The sequence below is a fragment of the Salmo salar genome, chromosome 05 (assembly GCF_965601325.2).
Source record: "Salmo salar chromosome 05, fSalSal1, whole genome shotgun sequence".
NCBI lineage: Eukaryota > Metazoa > Chordata > Actinopteri > Salmoniformes > Salmonidae > Salmo > Salmo salar.
This window is the reverse complement of record NC_138295.1, coordinates 59,337,987-59,355,537: the sequence shown is the minus strand read 5'-3', so window position 1 is coordinate 59,355,537 and position 17,551 is coordinate 59,337,987. Positions and strand designations below refer to the sequence as shown.

The following is a 17,551-nucleotide window of genomic DNA, read 5'->3' as shown; positions in this document are numbered from 1 at the left end:
GCAATCATCTGTTATCTGAGCCAGTGCAGTACAAGTTGAGTGCCCTTCTCTATGCATGCTGAAAGTCAGTAGTTAACTTGTTCTCTGAAAAATAGCATTGTATTTGGTCAAACACAATTCGCTCCATCAGTTTACTAAGAGCAGGCAGCAAAACTGATTGGGCGGCTATTAGAGCCAAAAAAGTCTGTTTTACTATTTTTAGGCAGTGGAATTACTTTAGCTTCCTTCTACGCCTGTGGACACCCTATTTTAGACTTTGGTTAAAGATATAGCAAATAGGGGTGGCAATACAGTCTGCTACCATTCTCAATATTTTCTCATCAAGGTTTTCTATACCTGTTGGCTTATCATTATTGATGATAACAATAGTTTTTCCAACTCTCCCACAATAACTTGAACAAATTCAAAACAGCCATCATTATTATACATTTTATACAAAAATATGATGGTTCACTGATCAATGTTTTCATTTCACTTCTGAGTTTTTCCACTTTACTAGTGAAACAGTCATTGAAATGATTGCCAATATCAAAAGGTTTTGTTATAAATTACCCATCAACTTCAATGAATGAATGCGGAGGATTAATTGGGTATTCTGCCCATGTAATTTAAGGTACTCCAAAGTCTTTTTCCACTGTGTTTTATGTAATTTATCTTGGTTTGGTAGTTTCTTCTTTTTGTAAATTTCCCAATTTACAGTATGTCAACGAATCAGCTGATCAGCCTGACTTGTTTGCCACCTCTTTTACACCATTTCTTTGAACCATACCATTTTTCAATTCATCATCAATCCAGAGGGCTCCAACAGTTCTCACATTTAATTTCTTAACAGCTGCATCTGGATTCACTTCTTCATACACATCAGACCAACATACACTTTTTTTACATCTTCAACAAAATTGTCCTGAGAAAACACTTTGTGTGATCTTTTATAAATTACTTTAGGCACAACCTTTGGCTTTCCTTGTTATTGCCACAATGTTATGGTCACTACAGCCAATGGGAACTGATATTGCTTTGGAGCAAAGCCCTGCAGCATTATTGAAGATATGACCAATACAAGTGGATGTCACAGATCCAACACTATTGGTATGCACTCTAGTTGGTTGAGTAATTAGCCTGAGTCATATTACAGGCATTAGCCACAGTTAGAAGCTTCCCCTTGAGAGGACAGCTTCCCCTTCAGAGCAACCAGAAAAATGATTATCTGTTAACATCGTACACCATCAAGCATTGAGCACATATTTAGATGAGGCAGATGAACTTGCAATCTTCTTATGGTCCATCTGTAGCTTTTTGGTGATTTTTCTCACTTTCTCCATCAAGGTCTCAAGTGGAGACTGGAACGCCATCCACAACAATGTTATTCCTCTTGGATTGTCACTCTAGATAGTCATCTGTAATAATGATTCACATACAGTGCTGTCATCATCTCATGTGCTGTCATCATCTTGCTGCAGTCAACTCGCATTGCTAAAATGCCATTGATTTATTTAACCAGGCAAGTCAGTTAAGAACAAATTCTTATTTACAAAGACTGCCAATTGTGCGCCACCCTATAGGACTCCCAATCACAGTCGGTGATTGAGAGCAGCATGGATTCAATGCAGCCTGGATTCGAACCAGGTACTGCAGTGACCCCTCTTGCACTGAGATGCATTGTCTTAGACCATTGTGCCCATTGACTGCGAAACCTTCAGTCTACCATAAGGACAAAGCCTGATTTTCCTTTCCTAATTAATCATGTGACTTTTGGCTAAATGTCAGGTTTAAAAACATTCACTTTCAACTTAACCTTTATTTAACTAGGCAAGTCAGTTACGAACAAATTCTTATTTACAATGACAGCCTACCGGGGAACAGTGGGTTAACTGCCTTGTTCAGGGGCAGAGTGACAGATATTTACCTTGTCAGCTCATGGATTCAATCCAGCAACCTTTCGGTCACTGGCCCAACGTTCTCACCACTAGGTTAGCTGCCACCCCCAACTTTAATAGCCCTGGAAAAATATATTTCAATGTAAAAGCTTGTAGGCTACTCTAGCATATATGTTCAATAGTGCAACTCATGGGAAAACCCTGGCCTAAACTTTATGATAAACTGGCACATCCAGGGTTAGAATTATAGTATTGACTCTGGGCCAAGGCCCCTGCCAAACTTTAGAGTTGCAATGTATTGGATGCCCCATAGACCATCAACATTGTTGGGAGGGATGTCCACAGTAATATTTGTCATGTGGCTGATTTTGGGGTACGCAACCTCCCCTGGGTGCATCTTAAAAGTCTAGCAGCCTCAGTCCCCACTCCATCTGAAAACAGAAAAATATCACTGAAGCAAAGCTAACTGCAGGACCTGTTTGCAAGGAATTGGAGGCAAGAAGTAGCAGCTCTATAATAAAAAGTTAGTCTACTTATCCTAGGGCCTATCCCTTTTGAATAATGTGAAACGAATAGAAAAAAAATCAGGCTGTCTGAAAAATTTGCCATGCAACATGACAAGATGTTGACAACAACTTCTTTAAATTTCAGAATCATCATGTTATGGCTGAACTGCCCCTGATGTGACAGATTGCATAACTTCCACTTCAAATAAAAAACCTGAGTTATACTCCAACGTAGTGACTGAATACAACCTACACCTGAGGCTGATACAGATGTGTACATATATATACATATATATATATATATATATATATATATAAATAAAAAAAAACTTGGATACAGCTGATATACCCCACAAGAAAAAGTAGGTGCCTAAAAGGCTGTTGATTTTCTGGCTATTTTAGCTAGCTACCGTTAGCTACTTGGGGCTAAACATCGGGAAATAGTACGCAGTCATGACATGAGGAAGACCTACCACCGGTAATAATTGTTTTGTATTTAGAATTCGGAGTAGTTCGTAATAAGCATTCGGTTTCGTAAAGATGATAACGGTTATATAAACAAATCATCTGTGTTGTTTTTATCTAACTAGCTAGATTAGCCGCCTGAAGCTAAAGGAACAGGATGTTTTTCTTGCAGGGTGTGGCATGTTAAATTACAGACAGCGTGGATAGCCAAACATAATCTAGCGCCTATGCGGAGTAGCCAATCGGAAGCAAGTATTACGAGAAACCCGACAGGAATTGCACGGAAACGCCACGTGATATGTTTATAAAGCGGCAGGCGGAAGCTTTTCGGCGCCATTTCATTGTAGAACTGTTCGGCTTTTATTTAGTGGAAACATAACAGTGGACAAATTTGGAACATAAAAAGAATCCGGATCCATCCTGATGGAAACGGCCGTTAACCCGCCCCTTGACAGGTACCTTTAGGAACATTGTACCTTCAGGGTCGGGTCGGAACTGATTTTGCAGGCTTGACTATTAACACGAATCGGGACTGAATGGCTAAACCTTGTTAGCTAGTATTCACTGTCGGTGCATCAGATAGCTAACTAGTCTTTTCTCAACTTTGACACCGAACAATGAAAATATTCCGTTGGCTAGTAAGATGTAAATATAGAGATGTCTTTGTTCCTTACGCCCCCTTAGTAAGTTATGTAGTGAGGATGGATATTGACATATTGTGGGTCAGCCTACTCAATAACTTAGTGCTGGGGGGATTGTTTAACATTGTCTGTGGTGATGAAACGCTTCATTGAGAGGCACTGCACCACCGCCATTTTCCTGCTATAAATCTTATGACAGAGAAATAAACTGAACTAGGGCCGCAGATGTGCAATTTATTTGTAGCTTATTCAGTTGCCCTAACCCGGTTGTTTACTTTTTGATGTTCGCTAGCAAACGTTAGCGTCCTGGCTAACTAGCTTAGTAGCTAGCTGGATTGTTGTTTACAAACGATGCGATGGTTCCAAGCTAGCCAGCTAAGTTAGCGTTTCCAGAAATGGGGTCTCACATAAACAAGCTAGTAACAAGAGGAGCTGATTGGATAGTTGTGCAAGGGTTTCAGTCACAGGAGTTTGAAGGTTTTGACTGACGATCCTGAGGGTCTGTTTTGGCGTCGGTGTGTTTACAAACACTCATAAAAGGCGGGGCGACGACACTGACCCCACGCAATGACTACAAGCGCAGAAGCCTTGCCTCTGCCGGCTGAAATGATTGCCACAGTTAAGAATGAAAGCATATCACAATCTAAATAGCTAATGCCTTTGATTATTCCCTATTACCGGTTAACACTCACGAATCCAAGTTAATTCAACGAAAATACTTGGGAGGTTAGGCTAAGTATAACAAACATGCATAGAGAGAGCAGTAAACTGGTCAACATACTATCTATCCGTCGTTTTCCAGGTTATCAAGGAATAATATTACTAATGTGTTGACAGATACTCTGCAGCTCTTTCCCTTTTCTTCAAAGGGGTTAACTTAACAAAGCCATGTTGTGTTGGCGTGTAAGTCCTGAGAGGAAAAATCAGCTCATGAGCATTGCCTACTTTTGTGTCAGTGGGATGGAATGTGCGTGCTGTGAGCCCTGGGGTGACCGGGATAAAAATCATCCAAATCTGGTCCACACAGTGCAAAAGATAAAAGCGAATAGAGGGAGAACCTGCATGTTTTCACTATTCTATCACAGAATGCAAGTTTAACTGCCTTAAGTGCTGTACAGTACTGATGTTTAGTACAGTAGTGCTTCAATGCTGCCCCAGGGATTTTCCCATCCAGTGATCTGGGTTGCCGGGGCTGTGCCAAAAGTGGCAGCCTATTGATAGAATCCTCATTGCATTGGTGAGGGAGCAGATGGTGAAGGGCCTGTGTTGGCGAAGGGTTCCTTCCTAATGCTTTCCTGCTTGAATTGCATAGCCTGCACCTTAAAGTTTGTTGTCATGAAGTTTGGCTTCCTGTGGGGCAATGATCAAATATCAAGCACATTGTAGCTTACTACTTTTGAAATGCCAGAGCTGAGGGATAATTTTAGCATATGAATGAGTTTTCTGCCCAAATGTATCTCTCCCCTAATACATCCCTTTCTGTCTTCCCACGGGCTGTCCTGTCTATCCCACTACTTCAACCTCTCCCACCCTCTGCTCCTCTCTCCTGGTCAGCTGCTCTCTGGGAGTGGTGGGGCTGTCTGGCGGCGGGATGGAGCACCATGCCTCGGGCCCAGGCAAGCGCATGCGGAAGCCCTCGCTGCTGTATGAAGGCTTTGAGAGCCCCCAGCTGCCGCACGCGCCGCCCCCTCCCCCGGTCCAGCCCCCCGTCAGGGACCCCGGCCGGCAGGGCTGCATGACCAACCAGCTGCAGTTCCTCCAGAAGGCTATGATCAAGTCCCTGTGGAGGCACCATTTTGCCTGGCCCTTCCATGAGCCAGTGGATGCCTTCAGACTCAACCTCCCAGTGAGTTACACTGTTTGTCTATAAACAAGTGTAGAGATTAGTGGTCACCAACACTGGTCCTAGAGAGCCATAGGGGTTGCAAGCTTTTGTTACAACCCACCACCATGTAGGCCTACACCTATGAGTGTTTGTCCATAGTTGACATCCTTGTCACACCACCATTCAACAGTCATTACTCTCTTTTTCTATATTCTGTTCTTTCTTGCTCTACTAGGATTATCACAAGATCATCAAGCAGCCCATGGACATGGGCACCATCAAGAAGCGTCTGGAGAACAACTACTACCGCAGCGCCAGTGAGTGCATGCAGGACTTCAACACCATGTTCACCAACTGCTACATCTACAACAAGGTATGGCCATAATATTTACATGTGTAGGTCAGGCTAATGCATCGATGACAACGGACCGAATATGTTTATCACAAGGTCTTTCCATATTCACAGCAACTGTAGATGTACCGGTGTTAACTGGATGTTGATTCTAAAGTGCCTGTGGCCTCTTCTCCTCTCCCAGCCCACAGATGACATAGTGCTGATGGCCCAGTCCCTGGAGAAGGTGTTCCTGCAGAAGGTGGCCCAGATGCCCCAGGAGGAGATTGAGCAGCCCCCTCCTGCCCCCAGGGGCAAACCGGGCAAGCCTGGCAAAGGGGGCCGCAAGTCCAACGGTGAGTCACTTTGGAGAATGTGGTAGGGAAAAGAACGCAAGGGTAATGTTCAACGAAGAGTTGGTGAATGTACTGTCTCGTTTGGTTAAATATGAGTTGGAACAACCTTGTTTAACGAGTAGTGCACTGTACATTTTTGGCCATCATATTCTTGGTAGTATTACCATTATGTGTGTGTTCTTGTGTATGATTTTTCTCTGTCCATCTTTCAGCTTCGAAAGCTCACCAGGTCCCTGCGGTGTCCCAGTCAGCATACTCCCCCTCCTCCTCTGACACGGGTGACTCAGACACCCCCCCTCAGACCATGCTGCCCAAGAGTCTGCCCCCCACACAGCTGTTGAGCCTGCCCCCCACACTGCCCACCGCCAAGGTATCACACCTTACTTCACTAAGGCCTGAATAGGAACTTGCTATAGTACTGTACATTGTATTGATGCTACACACTTGTTGCTGCCTTCACACTGTATATAGGCTACAGAACCTCCATTGATAAACAGAATACCATACTGTAACTTCTCTCTCTCTGTGCAGAAGAAGGGAGTGAAGCGGAAGGCGGACACCACCACTCCCTCCACCATGATGACCATGCCCCTGGCCGTAGGAGGGGGTCGGATTGTGGGCCTGGGGAAAGGAGGCCACGGGCAAGGCCTGAGCCACGACCCCTCCAACCTCTCCCTCACCTCCCTGGGGGACATGGACCCCCCTCCCAGCCTGGTTAGAGGACCCATGGGCCCAGGAGGCCCCGTTCTGCTCCAGCCCATGATGGCCGGAGGCGGGAAAACCTTGGCTCGGCGCGGGGGCAGTGGACGCCCCATCAAGCCCCCCAAAAAGGATCTGCCGGACTCTGTGCAGCCCAAGGCGCCGCGGCGGGCCAAGTTGAGCCAACAGCTGCGTTACTGTAACAGTGTACTGAAGGATCTGCTGTCCAAGAAACACGCGGCCTACGCCTGGCCCTTCTACAAGCCCGTGGACGCCTCGGCCCTGGGCCTGCACGACTACCACGACATCATCAAGTGCCCCATGGACCTCAGCAACATCAAGGTCAGCTTGCAAGATAGAGATGTCGCACTGCCTTGACTCAATGAGAACTGAATATGGCTGAAATACACAGTTCATAGATTACCTCATATCTTCTCAGATTTGTTTTGCGTGGATATCTGTCACAGTATGAAACCAGGGAGGCTTATCCCTATCTGGAGTCCTCTCCGTTATCTGTTGGAGTTTAAAACAGTCTCTTTTCTCTCCTATCTTTCTCTCAGAGGAGGATGGACAGTCGGGAGTACCGGGATTCGCAGCAGTTTTCCGCTGACGTCCGACTCATGTTCTCCAACTGCTACAAATACAACCCCCCCGACCATGACGTAGTGGGCATGGCCCGCAAGCTGCAGGTGAGCTCGGTTCCGTCACCACAACTCACCCTGGAACCCTTAGTTCACCTTTGTTGCCAGACCTCTATGTCCACTGCATGCTCAGTGGGTTTTACTTGCAATGACTGCGATATGTGGTCGTCTTACCTACCGTGGCTGAACGCACTGACTGCAAGGCACTCTGGATAAGTCTACTTAATGACTAATATGTCAATCGTTTTGGTCTCCATTTCTCTGTTCTGTCCCTACAACTTTGTCTCTCGTTATAACTGTTATTATTGTGTAACAAAACAAAAAGGGACATGATACACAATGGAGTAAAAAACAAGCTCTCACTCACTCCGTTTTGTCTGTCTGTCCATCCAGGATGTGTTTGAGTTCCGCTTCGCCAAGATGCCCGACGAGCCCCTCCAGCAGGCTCCTCCCAAGTCCCGTGGCATGGGCGGCGGCATGGGCGCTCACGGCGGCGGTGACTCCTCGTCTTCGTCGTCGTCCTCCTCCTCCTCGTCGGCGAGCGAGCCCAGCAGCGAGAGCGAGAGCAGCCCCAGCTCGGACAGCGAGGAGGAGCGAGCACACCGCCTGGCCGAGTTACAGGACCAGGTGTGTACACAGGTAGACTCAACCCCCCCCCCCGTTCACCGAACACACTGCACCACACACACACCTAACACGCTGTACCACACACCTAACAGGCCTGCTTTCATCTACACATCACAAGCATAGACTGCATCAAGAGTTTAGACTTCTCTCCAACACAGGTTTTTCTAATATTCTGACAAATCCATGCTCGTATACATACTTTCACTCATTTGGTGTACCTGTTTATACTAGTACTCTGTCTGTGTTCAAACATGCATGTACATAAGCCTGCTATTTGCTGCATTTTCTCACTATTACACTAAGGTAGGCTGTCATTGTAAATAAGGATTTGTTACCAACTGACTTGCCTAGTTAAAAAAACAAAAAAACATTGGCGTATTCCTTCATGACCTAACCATATAAGTGAAGTGTATTTGTCCAGTTGAACACTCCACCTCTGGTCTGCCCCCCGGTGACAGCTCCGAGCCGTACACGAGCAGCTGGCAGCCCTCTCCCAGGGCCCAATCGTCAAGAACAAGAAGAAGAGGGAGAAGAAAGACAAGAAGGAGAAGAAGAAGAAGAAGAAGCCGGAGAAGCGAAGCCGAGGACGGCCCAGCGCGGAGGTAGGGGGTGAGGACTGGGAGATGCCGACGGCCAAGCCGGTGTGGACTACGAAGAGTAAATCCAGTAGCAGGAGCTCAGCTCCCGCCTCCTCACAGGGCAAGAGAGGCCCCGGCAAGAAGAAGGGCAGCAAGTAAGCACACACTGACCTCAAACATGACCTTTCTCTTTGCTTTTACTCAACTTTTCGATCTGTGATCCATGTCCTCTATTTCTCCTACCTTGCTTGTTTCCGTCTCTCATTTTGTAGACTTTCACATTGCTTCCTCTTTCCACCTTTTCTGTTTCCTCGCTTTGCTTTTTGAAAGTTTCTTACACCATTTTATACTTCCGCTCTTTCATCACATTCCAATTTCCAACTTTACCTGTTTGTCTCTCTAGAAACTGCAGTGGGGTCGCAGAGTACAGATTATTGTATGGGACCGTATATCAAGTTCATTTTGATAAGAGATGAAAATGTAGTTAATTGAAGGTGATTTGTTGATGTAAAAATGTAAATGTACCGAAATGTAGGTTGTCATTATATTTTGGGTGGGGGTCACGATAAATTGTGACAAAAAATGATAATTGGGTCCCCACAAGTTCGAGCGTGAAAAAAAATGTCTCCCTGCTGGAAAGGTTTGCATACAACTTCTTTAGTACTACTCCACGGTCTCTAACCCCCCCCTTTTTTTAGAAACACCAAGAAGTCCCAGGCTGCTACCATGCCTTACTACGCCCCGCCTACTTTCTCCATGCTGCCCCACTACGACTCCGAGGAGGAGGAGGAGACGTCTCCCATGTCGTACGACGAGAAGCGCCAGCTGAGCCTGGACATCAACAAGCTGCCCGGCGAAAAGCTGGGCCGCGTCGTCCACATCATCCAGTCCCGCGAGCCCTCGCTGCGCGACACCAACCCCGAGGAGATCGAAATCGACTTTGAGACGCTCAAGCCGTCGACGCTGCGCGAGCTAGAGCGCTACGTCATGACGTGCCTGAGGAAGAAGCCCCGTAAGCCCTATGGTGAGCGGGAACAGATAGCGATAGCTAATGCTAGCTTTGGTTAGCTAGTATGGTGTGAAAGGGAATGCATCATGTTGTCACTGAAGACACTTGCTAATGTTATGCTACAAAGAACTGATGCTACGAACTGGTGCTGTGGTGATAAAATGCTATATGCTAGCGCTCTGGTTGACTAATACCATACAAAAGGAACCAGTCTTTCACTATGGAATGTTTTTATATGTATGTGTGGGCTGAGTATGTAACCTGTCCTCCTGTCTGTGTCTAACAGTGAAGAAAGGGGGCCCCGGCAAGTCCAGAGAAGAACTGACCCTGGAGAAGAAGAGGGAGCTGGAGAGGAGGCTGCAGGATGTCAGCGGACAGCTCAACTCTGGCAAGAAACCCCAGAAACCCAAGGGTGAGCACCACAGACACGCGGAGCTGCTTTTGCACATGTAGCATTTAGCATTGAGATAAATGCTAATCCTATTCCCACTTTGTCTCTCTCTCGCAGCGGAGAAGCTCAGCGGCGTGGAGCCCCATGCCCAGCCCTCCCGCCTCAGCGGCAGCAGCTCCAGCTCAGACTCTTCCTCCTCCTCGTCATCCTCCTCTTCTGACACCAGTGAATCAGACTCGGGTTGATGAGACAGTGGGAGAGGGAGGGAACCCCCCCGTAGAGCTCAGGGACATGCAGCAGCCCCAGGACAAGGTCTCCTGGGACGGTCAAGGGAGGGAGAGAGTGCCCCTCCCTCGAAAGGCACCCCAGCACGAACACTCCAAGATGAATGATGGTGGGATTTGTATGCAGGGTGGAGGATGCGTGAAGGTCACTAAGGATACTCAAGACCATAAACATAGAGTTCAGCCAGGTTTAAGAACAGCTGCCATGTTAGCGCCTTTATCCTCAATGTTGGTAATGTAACAATATGAGAGCACCTCTGACCGTTCCCTATGAAATGACCATTCAGGATAATGTATATCCAAGTCTTTACTGTGTTGTAGTGTCAACAAATTGCATATCTGCTTTCAGACATCTTCATAGGTTTTGAGACTATCAGAAATAAACAGCACAGCGGAGAAGCGTCTATCACTTAGCAACGGCTATGGAGGAGGAAGTGGCTCTCAGAACGTTCAGACAGAAACCGCATCGGCCCAACTCTTTGACTCTGCTCAAGACCCCCCAACACAAATGCCTTGTTATCCCTCTCATCCCTGTGTAAATACTTGTACAATTTATCTACGTTTCTTTTATAAAGAAGAATTTTATGGCGATCCCCCAAAGAGGGAGACTGCGGAGTAGTGAAAGGATGCGAGATGTGCCCAGCCCAATGTTGGACACTTCTTGATGTGCACTCATAGATTGATAAGAACTGAATGGGTATAAGCAGTATGGCAGAAACCCCACTTGCCCTCCCAGAAAGCTATGTGGAGTGAGTATTGTAATGCTTACACTTATCTGTTCTTTCACAACGAGGACGTCACTGTCAGGTGATTGATTTTCACATCTGGTAGTTATGTCTTTTTTTTGTCAAGTCTTATAGCTGCAGTCACGAGTCAGTACATTTTTGTTGCTGTCTGTGTTTCATTTTACATCTGTTCTTACTGCTAACAGACCTACATTCAGCTGGACATAAAGTTCAGAGGCAGAAGGAGAGTTTTATTTCCATTCCATATGTTACTCTTAAGAGATCTAACTACTGAAACTGTTTTCCTTGACAGTGAGATTTGTCATACATGTATGGCACTTACCATTTAAGAAACAGCCCATGTGTCATTTCTCAGGAAAGGAGTAGGTTTCTTTATGGTGACACTGCAGTCTTACAATCACAGCAGTCATAGAAACTGATTGGTCTTCAGTTCTAACCAATTCCGTTAACTCTATGCTTAAAGGAAAATAACAATCAATCAATTTGGTATTTGTTTCGTTAGTCCACTGTTGATGCAGTTCCACAATGTTTTGCATGTCAGATATCAAGTTTTCAACAGAACTTTCAAAATACAGGAAGTGTCACAGTGTGATGCGCTCTGCAAGCTAACTGTTGGATGTTAAATCCTCATGTATACGGGAGTAGACGTCCTAAGTTGAAGTTTGGACCAAGAGATACACCAGATGAGATGTACAGAAGCTAGGTTGTTAGATATCTAAGGAAATTGTGTGTGTGGGTGTATATATATATATATATATATATATATATATATATATATATATATATATATATTACTGTATTTCAGTGGTCAAATGATCATGTTTCTTTCTACCAGTGAGTCTTTTTTTCCCTGTCTTGCTTTTCTTTTATACTGTATTTATCCTCCTCTTAGTCATGCTTTATTCCAGAACATGTCCTGAATGTTGTTTTGCATCCTGGTTGACTAGATTGCTGCCTCAGGAGCATGCCACTCATTTGAAAACTGTATATATTAAAATGAGACCTCTTCTATAAAGCCTTTTATATTTCTTTGTGATAATGTATACGCAGTACACCCCTATTATTTATACAGTGCCTATGGAAAGTATTCCGACCACTTGACCTTTTACACATTTTCTTACAGTACAGCCTTATTCTAAAATTGATGAGGGAAAACAAACAATTTAATCAATCTACACACAATACCCCATAATGACAAAGCGGTTTTTAGAAATGTTTGCCAATTTATAATAATGAAAGAAAAAAAAATCACATTTACATAAATATTCAGATCCTTTACTCAGTACTTTGTTGAAGCACCTTTGGCAGCAATTACAGCCTCAAGTCTTCTTGGGTATGACGCTACAAGCTTTGCACACCTGTATTTGGGGAGTTTCTCCTATTCTCTGCAGATCCTCTAAAACTCTGTCAGGTTAGATGGGGAACATTGCTGCACAGCTATTTTCAGGTCTCCCCAGAGATGTTTGATCGGGTTCAAGTCCAGACTCTGGCTGGGCCACTCAGGGACATTCAGAGACTTGTCCCGAAGCCACTCCTGCATTGTCTTGGCTGTGTGCATAGCGACGTTGGCCTGTTGGAAGGTGAACCTTCGACCCTAGTCTGAAGTCCTGAGAGCTCTGGAGCAGGTTTTCATCAAGGAACTCTCTGTACTTTGATCTGTTTGTGTCAAAGGAATTTTTCTATCCCAATGATAATTAACAATCAATAAGCCTTGACTAATTCCCAAGGTTTGTAAGACAATGGGTTAATAATTAGGCAAGGACTCAGCTTTCTGCAAAAGGTTCGTACAGTTTATTCAGAGAACGTTCTGCCCAACATTAACAAAGAATTTCATTTTATCCTCTCTCCGCTTACGCACACACCTCCATACCAACAGTAGATAACCTACGCACACACATACACACAAACAGTAGGTGAACAGTATGCCTCCCTTGACTTCCCACCACTGTTAATCACTATCCAGCGCTGCCTGTTCCTTTCCCCCGAGATTAGGGGGATCTTGAAGGCTACTCCTGGTCTCTACACACACATTTCTCTCTCTTCCGGGTCTCTACTAGACCTTATGGAACTATCGTTCAGTACTTTAATCATTCATTACCCATGCTACATAACTACTAATTAATCATGGATTATTGATTCATTTACCTTTATTAGATAATTCTCTTATCAGTTTGTCTTTGCCTCAATCCTGACTAGTCTGCCATTCCCTGTCGCTGAAAAACATCCCCACAGCATGATGCTTTACCGTAGGGAGGGTGCGATGTTTCCTCCAGACTTGACACTTGGCATTCAGGCCAAAGAATTCAATATTGGTTTCATCAGACCAGAGAATCTGGTTTCTTATGGTCTGAGAGTCTTTAGATGCCTTTTGGAAAACTCCAAGTGGGCTGTCATGTACAGTTGAAGTCGGAAGTTTACATACACTTAGGTTGGAGTCATTAAAACTCATTTTTCAACCACTCCACAAATTTCTTGTTAACAATCTATAGTTTTGGCAAGTCGGTTAGGACATCTACTTTGTGCATGACACAAGGAATTGTTCTAACAATTGTTTACAGACAGATTATTTCACTTATAATTCACTGTATCACAATTCCAGTGGGTCAGAAGTTTACATACACTAAGTTGACTGTGCCTTTAAACAGCTTGGACAATTCCAGAAAATGATGTTTAACGATTTTACTGAGTTAGAGTTCATACAAGGGAGTCAGTCAATTGAAATAAATTAGGCCCTAACCTATGGATTTCACTGGGAATACAGATATGCATCTGTTAGTATGGGTCAGAAAACCAGTCCGTATCTGGTGTCCACCAATTGCCTCATGCTGTGCGTTTTCAGGCTGTTGATCGTGGTCTGTTGTCCCACTCCTCTTCAATGGCTGTGCCAAGTTGCTGGATATTGGCGGGAACTGGTACACTCTGTCGTACACGTCGATCGAGAGCATCCCAAACATGCTCAACGGGTGACATCTGGTGAGTATGCAGGCCATGGAAGAACTGGGACATTTCCAGCTTCCAGGAATTGTGCAGAACCTTGCGGCATGGGGCTAGGCATTATCATGCTGAAACATGAGGTGATGGCGTTGGATGAATGGCAGGACAAAGGGCCTCGGGATCTCGTCGCGGTATCTCTATCAGTGGAGGCTGCTGAGGGGGAAACGGCTCATAACAATGGGCGGAACTGTGAAAATGGAATGGCATCAAACACCTGGAAACCGTGAGTTTGATGTATTTGATACCATTCCACTGATTCCGCTCTAGTCATTACCACAAGAATGTTCTCCCCAAATGAAGGTGCCACCAACCTCCTGTGCTGTGCATTCAAATTGCTAGCAATAAAATGCAATTGTGTTTGTTATCCGTAGCTTATGCCTGCCCATACCGTAACCCCACTGCCACCATGGGGCACTCTGTTCACAACAACAAACCGCTCGACCACAGGACGCCATACATGCTGTCTGCCTGGTACAGTTTAACCTGGGATTAATCCGTGAAGAAGACACTTCTCCAGCATGACAGTGGCCTTCGAAGGTGAGCATTTACCCACTGAAGTCGGTGACGACGCCAAACTGCAGTCAGGTCAAGACCCTGGTGAGGACAACGAACACGCAGATGAGCTTCCCTGAAGGTTTCTGACAGTTTGTGCAGAATTACTTTGGTTGTGCAAACCCACAGTTTCATCAATGTCCAGGTGGCTGGTCTCAGACGATCCCGCGGGTGAAGAAGCCAGATGTGGAGGTCCTGGGCTGGCGTGGTTACCCGTGGTCTGCGGTTGTGAGGCGGGTTGGACGTACAGTATAACTAAGGGCAGACACTAATGATCATGACTCCATAGTAGGTGGCAGCAGTCAGATGTGGGCTATGTCAGGGCTATACTGATCATTCAGATAGAAATGTTTTGTGTAGAATAGGGAGTCATGTCTCAGATCTATTTATTGCGTTTCTATCTGCAAAGTTCTGCATGTTTCACCTTTGATACACGCTAGTTGTGTGTAAGGTGTGCCATGCATACTCAGAATGCCTAACGTGTTCTATGTAGTAACCATAGATATGGTAATAAACAGTGTCATCCAGATTAAAGATTTGATTGGCTGATGATATTGAGGAAGTCACCTGACACCTTCAGCAGGACTGTTTGGAGTACAACACTAGAATCGGAACAAAAACATTGGTACATTACTGATGAGCCTCACTGGACAAGTGTACTTAGAATGGGGTGCAGAGTGTTCCTGGCTTTAATACTGGGTGTTTGTCTACTGTCACACTGCCAAAGTAAGTCCACTTTCACTCATTTCATATGAGAGACAGGAATGTGATTATAGGAAGGAAGGAAGCAGACTGGGCATTATTTTGCTTGCAAGAATCACTTTAGCAGTGCTAACCCATACTGTGTTCCAGTATTCTATTCCGTAAACTCATAGATGCAGACAGCTACTTTATATCAGTTCCCATTGTTATTAAAACAACATTTACTGAAAGGCGTAACCAAATTAATTATATTGCATTCAACTACTCTCGTACCAGAGGTCAAGATTTGTCATGTTTGTCGTTTTCCATCTCAACTTGTGTTACTGAACACAGGCAAACATTTGCTGCGGTTTTTGACCTTCTGCCAAAAAAACATCACTCATACAAAGAGTATGACGTAGAGTTTGAGGATGAGCTCTTCTACGTTGACCCCATGACCTACCGGGTAGAGCGCGACTGTCAGCGTTCGCCCAGCAGTGGACCCCTGACCCAGGACTGCCTCACGAAGTGAACGTGTCCCTCGGAACCTGCCAGTACAATATCCCCTGCTGCATTGTGGGAGAAAATTTGGGGCGGCAGGTAGCCTAGTGGTTAGAGCGTTGGGCCGTGTAACTGAAAGGTTGCAAGATTGAATCCCCGAGCTGGCAAGGTATGAATCTGCCGTTCTGCCCCTGAACAAGACACTTAACCCACTGTTCCTAGGCCGTCATTGTAAATAAGAATTTTTTCTTAACTGACTTGCCTAGTTAAAATAAGGTTTACTTTAAAAAAACAATTTTTTTTAGAGTCCACCGGAGGCATTAGGTGAGTGCTGTTTCTGTAAAGTCACACCCCAGCTAGCACATCATTATCTGTTTCTTAGAGCTTGGTGAGAGTGTGGTTGTCCTATGGTTATTTTGCATATAACCTTACCACAACGTTCTGGGAATGGTGCGGGGTAGTTGCTTGGCTTTGGAACATTCTCAGCACATTTAAGGAACTTGACGAAGTGGTTTGATATTGGGAATGTTCTCAAATAGTTCAGAGAAGGTTAAGAAACAACATTCTTCTGTGTGAATTTCAGTACTTCAGCATAACGTTTCCTCATGGTTCTATTTAAAGTCATGTTCTCAAAGTTCAGAGACTGTTACAAAAACATTCCATAAAAACCACAAGAAAATGTTTGTAACGTTCTAATAATGTTATTTAAAAGCATATACATTCTGTTCTCAGCGTCAATAAAAGGCTCTATCCTCCATCTTAAGTGTGTTCAGGTGTTATGGCCGTGCCCATTAATTGGCCACCCCTGATCTTAATGAGTGCTTCTTTCCTTTGAAGTGGGATCTGTTTGAATAGACTAAAATGAACAGCTTTGTATGCCTTAAAATTCTAGTTCCACCCTGGTGGCGAAGTGGACTAAGGTGTCTTGTACAGCAAATTGGTTTGGTATGTCTGGATAAGAGCGTCTGCTAAATGACTTAAATGTAATGTAATGTAATGTTTTTTTATGAACTCTGGTGCATTTAGCCCCTTAGTTCAGTTCGTTTGGACTGGTGTGAACACTGTCCTCACTCGGGAGCGCCCAACAGAGGCTCCCACCTCCCACATATACTCCCAGAGAGAGGTGGAACTGGGGGACCCCAACACACTCATCTGCCGGGTCAGTGATTTCCACCCAACATCCGTGGATGTGACTTGGACCAGGAACGAGCAGCCGGTGGGAGAGGGGACCGTCAGTCTGAACCAGTACTACTCTAATGAAAACTTCAGCTTCAGGATCTTCTCCTACCTGAGCATCACACCTCAGGAGGGGGACATCTACTCCTGTAGTGTGGGGCACGTCAGCCTGCAGGAACCCCTCACCAGGATCTGGGGTGAGTCACTGCTGGTGTGACCTTATACTGTAGGGTATGACACAGAGAAAGGTGGGATGTTGTTCATACTGCATTAGGGACACTAACACATCAATTGTTTCTTCACTATATGTGTCCACAGAGGTTGAAGTGCACACGGACCACCAGACTGTGGAGACAGCAGTGTGTGTTGGAGGTGTGACTCTAGGAGTGGTGGGAGTAGCAACAGGACTCTGGTTTATCAAAAAAGCCAAGAGGTCTGGTTGGGCCTTAAGAACATAGGCAACTATCAGCAATACACCAAGGGCTCCATGCAACAATACCAAGTACAATTATCATATTCCGCAACCTACAACTGTGCTGGCGACAATATGATGCAGTTCACTATTGTGAGGGCAATTTCTGTTAAACCTTACTAATGCTGTTGTACTAAAATATGTCTTTAAGCCTAGGCATTGGGCTTGGCTGGACTTCCTGTCATTCACACCTGGGAAA

General features: G+C 45.0%; 2 protein-coding genes across 3 annotated transcripts; both read left to right on the top strand.

Annotated features, from left to right (window-relative positions):
- Positions 1-3,147: 3,147 nt before the first annotated feature.
- Positions 3,148-11,991, top strand: LOC106605275 (bromodomain-containing protein 2). 2 transcript variants are annotated; one of them, XM_082975318.1, is made up of 12 exons: positions 3,148-3,303; positions 5,044-5,335; positions 5,550-5,687; positions 5,851-6,001; positions 6,214-6,371; positions 6,533-7,042; positions 7,261-7,389; positions 7,735-7,968; positions 8,427-8,701; positions 9,245-9,570; positions 9,842-9,967; positions 10,064-11,991. In XM_082975318.1, the coding sequence occupies exons 1-12, from the start codon at positions 3,272-3,274 to the stop codon at positions 10,189-10,191; spliced, it is 2,499 nt and encodes an 832-aa protein (XP_082831444.1). In that variant the 5' UTR covers positions 3,148-3,271; the 3' UTR covers positions 10,192-11,991. The 2 variants fall into 2 exon arrangements, with proteins under 2 accessions (XP_082831444.1, XP_082831443.1); XM_082975317.1 differs by having other exon boundaries at positions 7,735-7,980.
- Positions 11,992-15,107: 3,116 nt separating this feature from the next.
- On the top strand, positions 15,108-17,551 carry LOC106605250 (RLA class II histocompatibility antigen, DP alpha-1 chain). Its single transcript, XM_014200692.3, has 2 exons — positions 15,108-17,077; positions 17,199-17,551. Exons 1-2 carry the CDS (start codon positions 16,711-16,713, stop codon positions 17,336-17,338), a joined length of 507 nt encoding a protein of 168 aa, XP_014056167.2. The 5' UTR covers positions 15,108-16,710; the 3' UTR covers positions 17,339-17,551.

Excerpts from the sequence above, each read along its gene's own strand:
- LOC106605275 (XM_082975317.1), top strand. The coding sequence starts at position 3,272 with ATGGAAACGGCCGTTAACCCGCCCCTTGACAG. Across the intron at positions 7,390-7,734 it reads GCATGGCCCGCAAGCTGCAG|GATGTGTTTGAGTTCCGCTT; the intron begins GTGAGCTCGGTT and ends CTGTCCATCCAG. Across the intron at positions 9,571-9,841 it reads GAAGCCCCGTAAGCCCTATG|TGAAGAAAGGGGGCCCCGGC; the intron begins GTGAGCGGGAAC and ends TGTGTCTAACAG.
- LOC106605250 (XM_014200692.3), top strand. The coding sequence starts at position 16,711 with ATGAACTCTGGTGCATTTAGCCCCTTAGTTCAGTTCGTTTGGACTGGT. Across the intron at positions 17,078-17,198 it reads ACCCCTCACCAGGATCTGGG|AGGTTGAAGTGCACACGGAC; the intron begins GTGAGTCACTGC and ends ATGTGTCCACAG.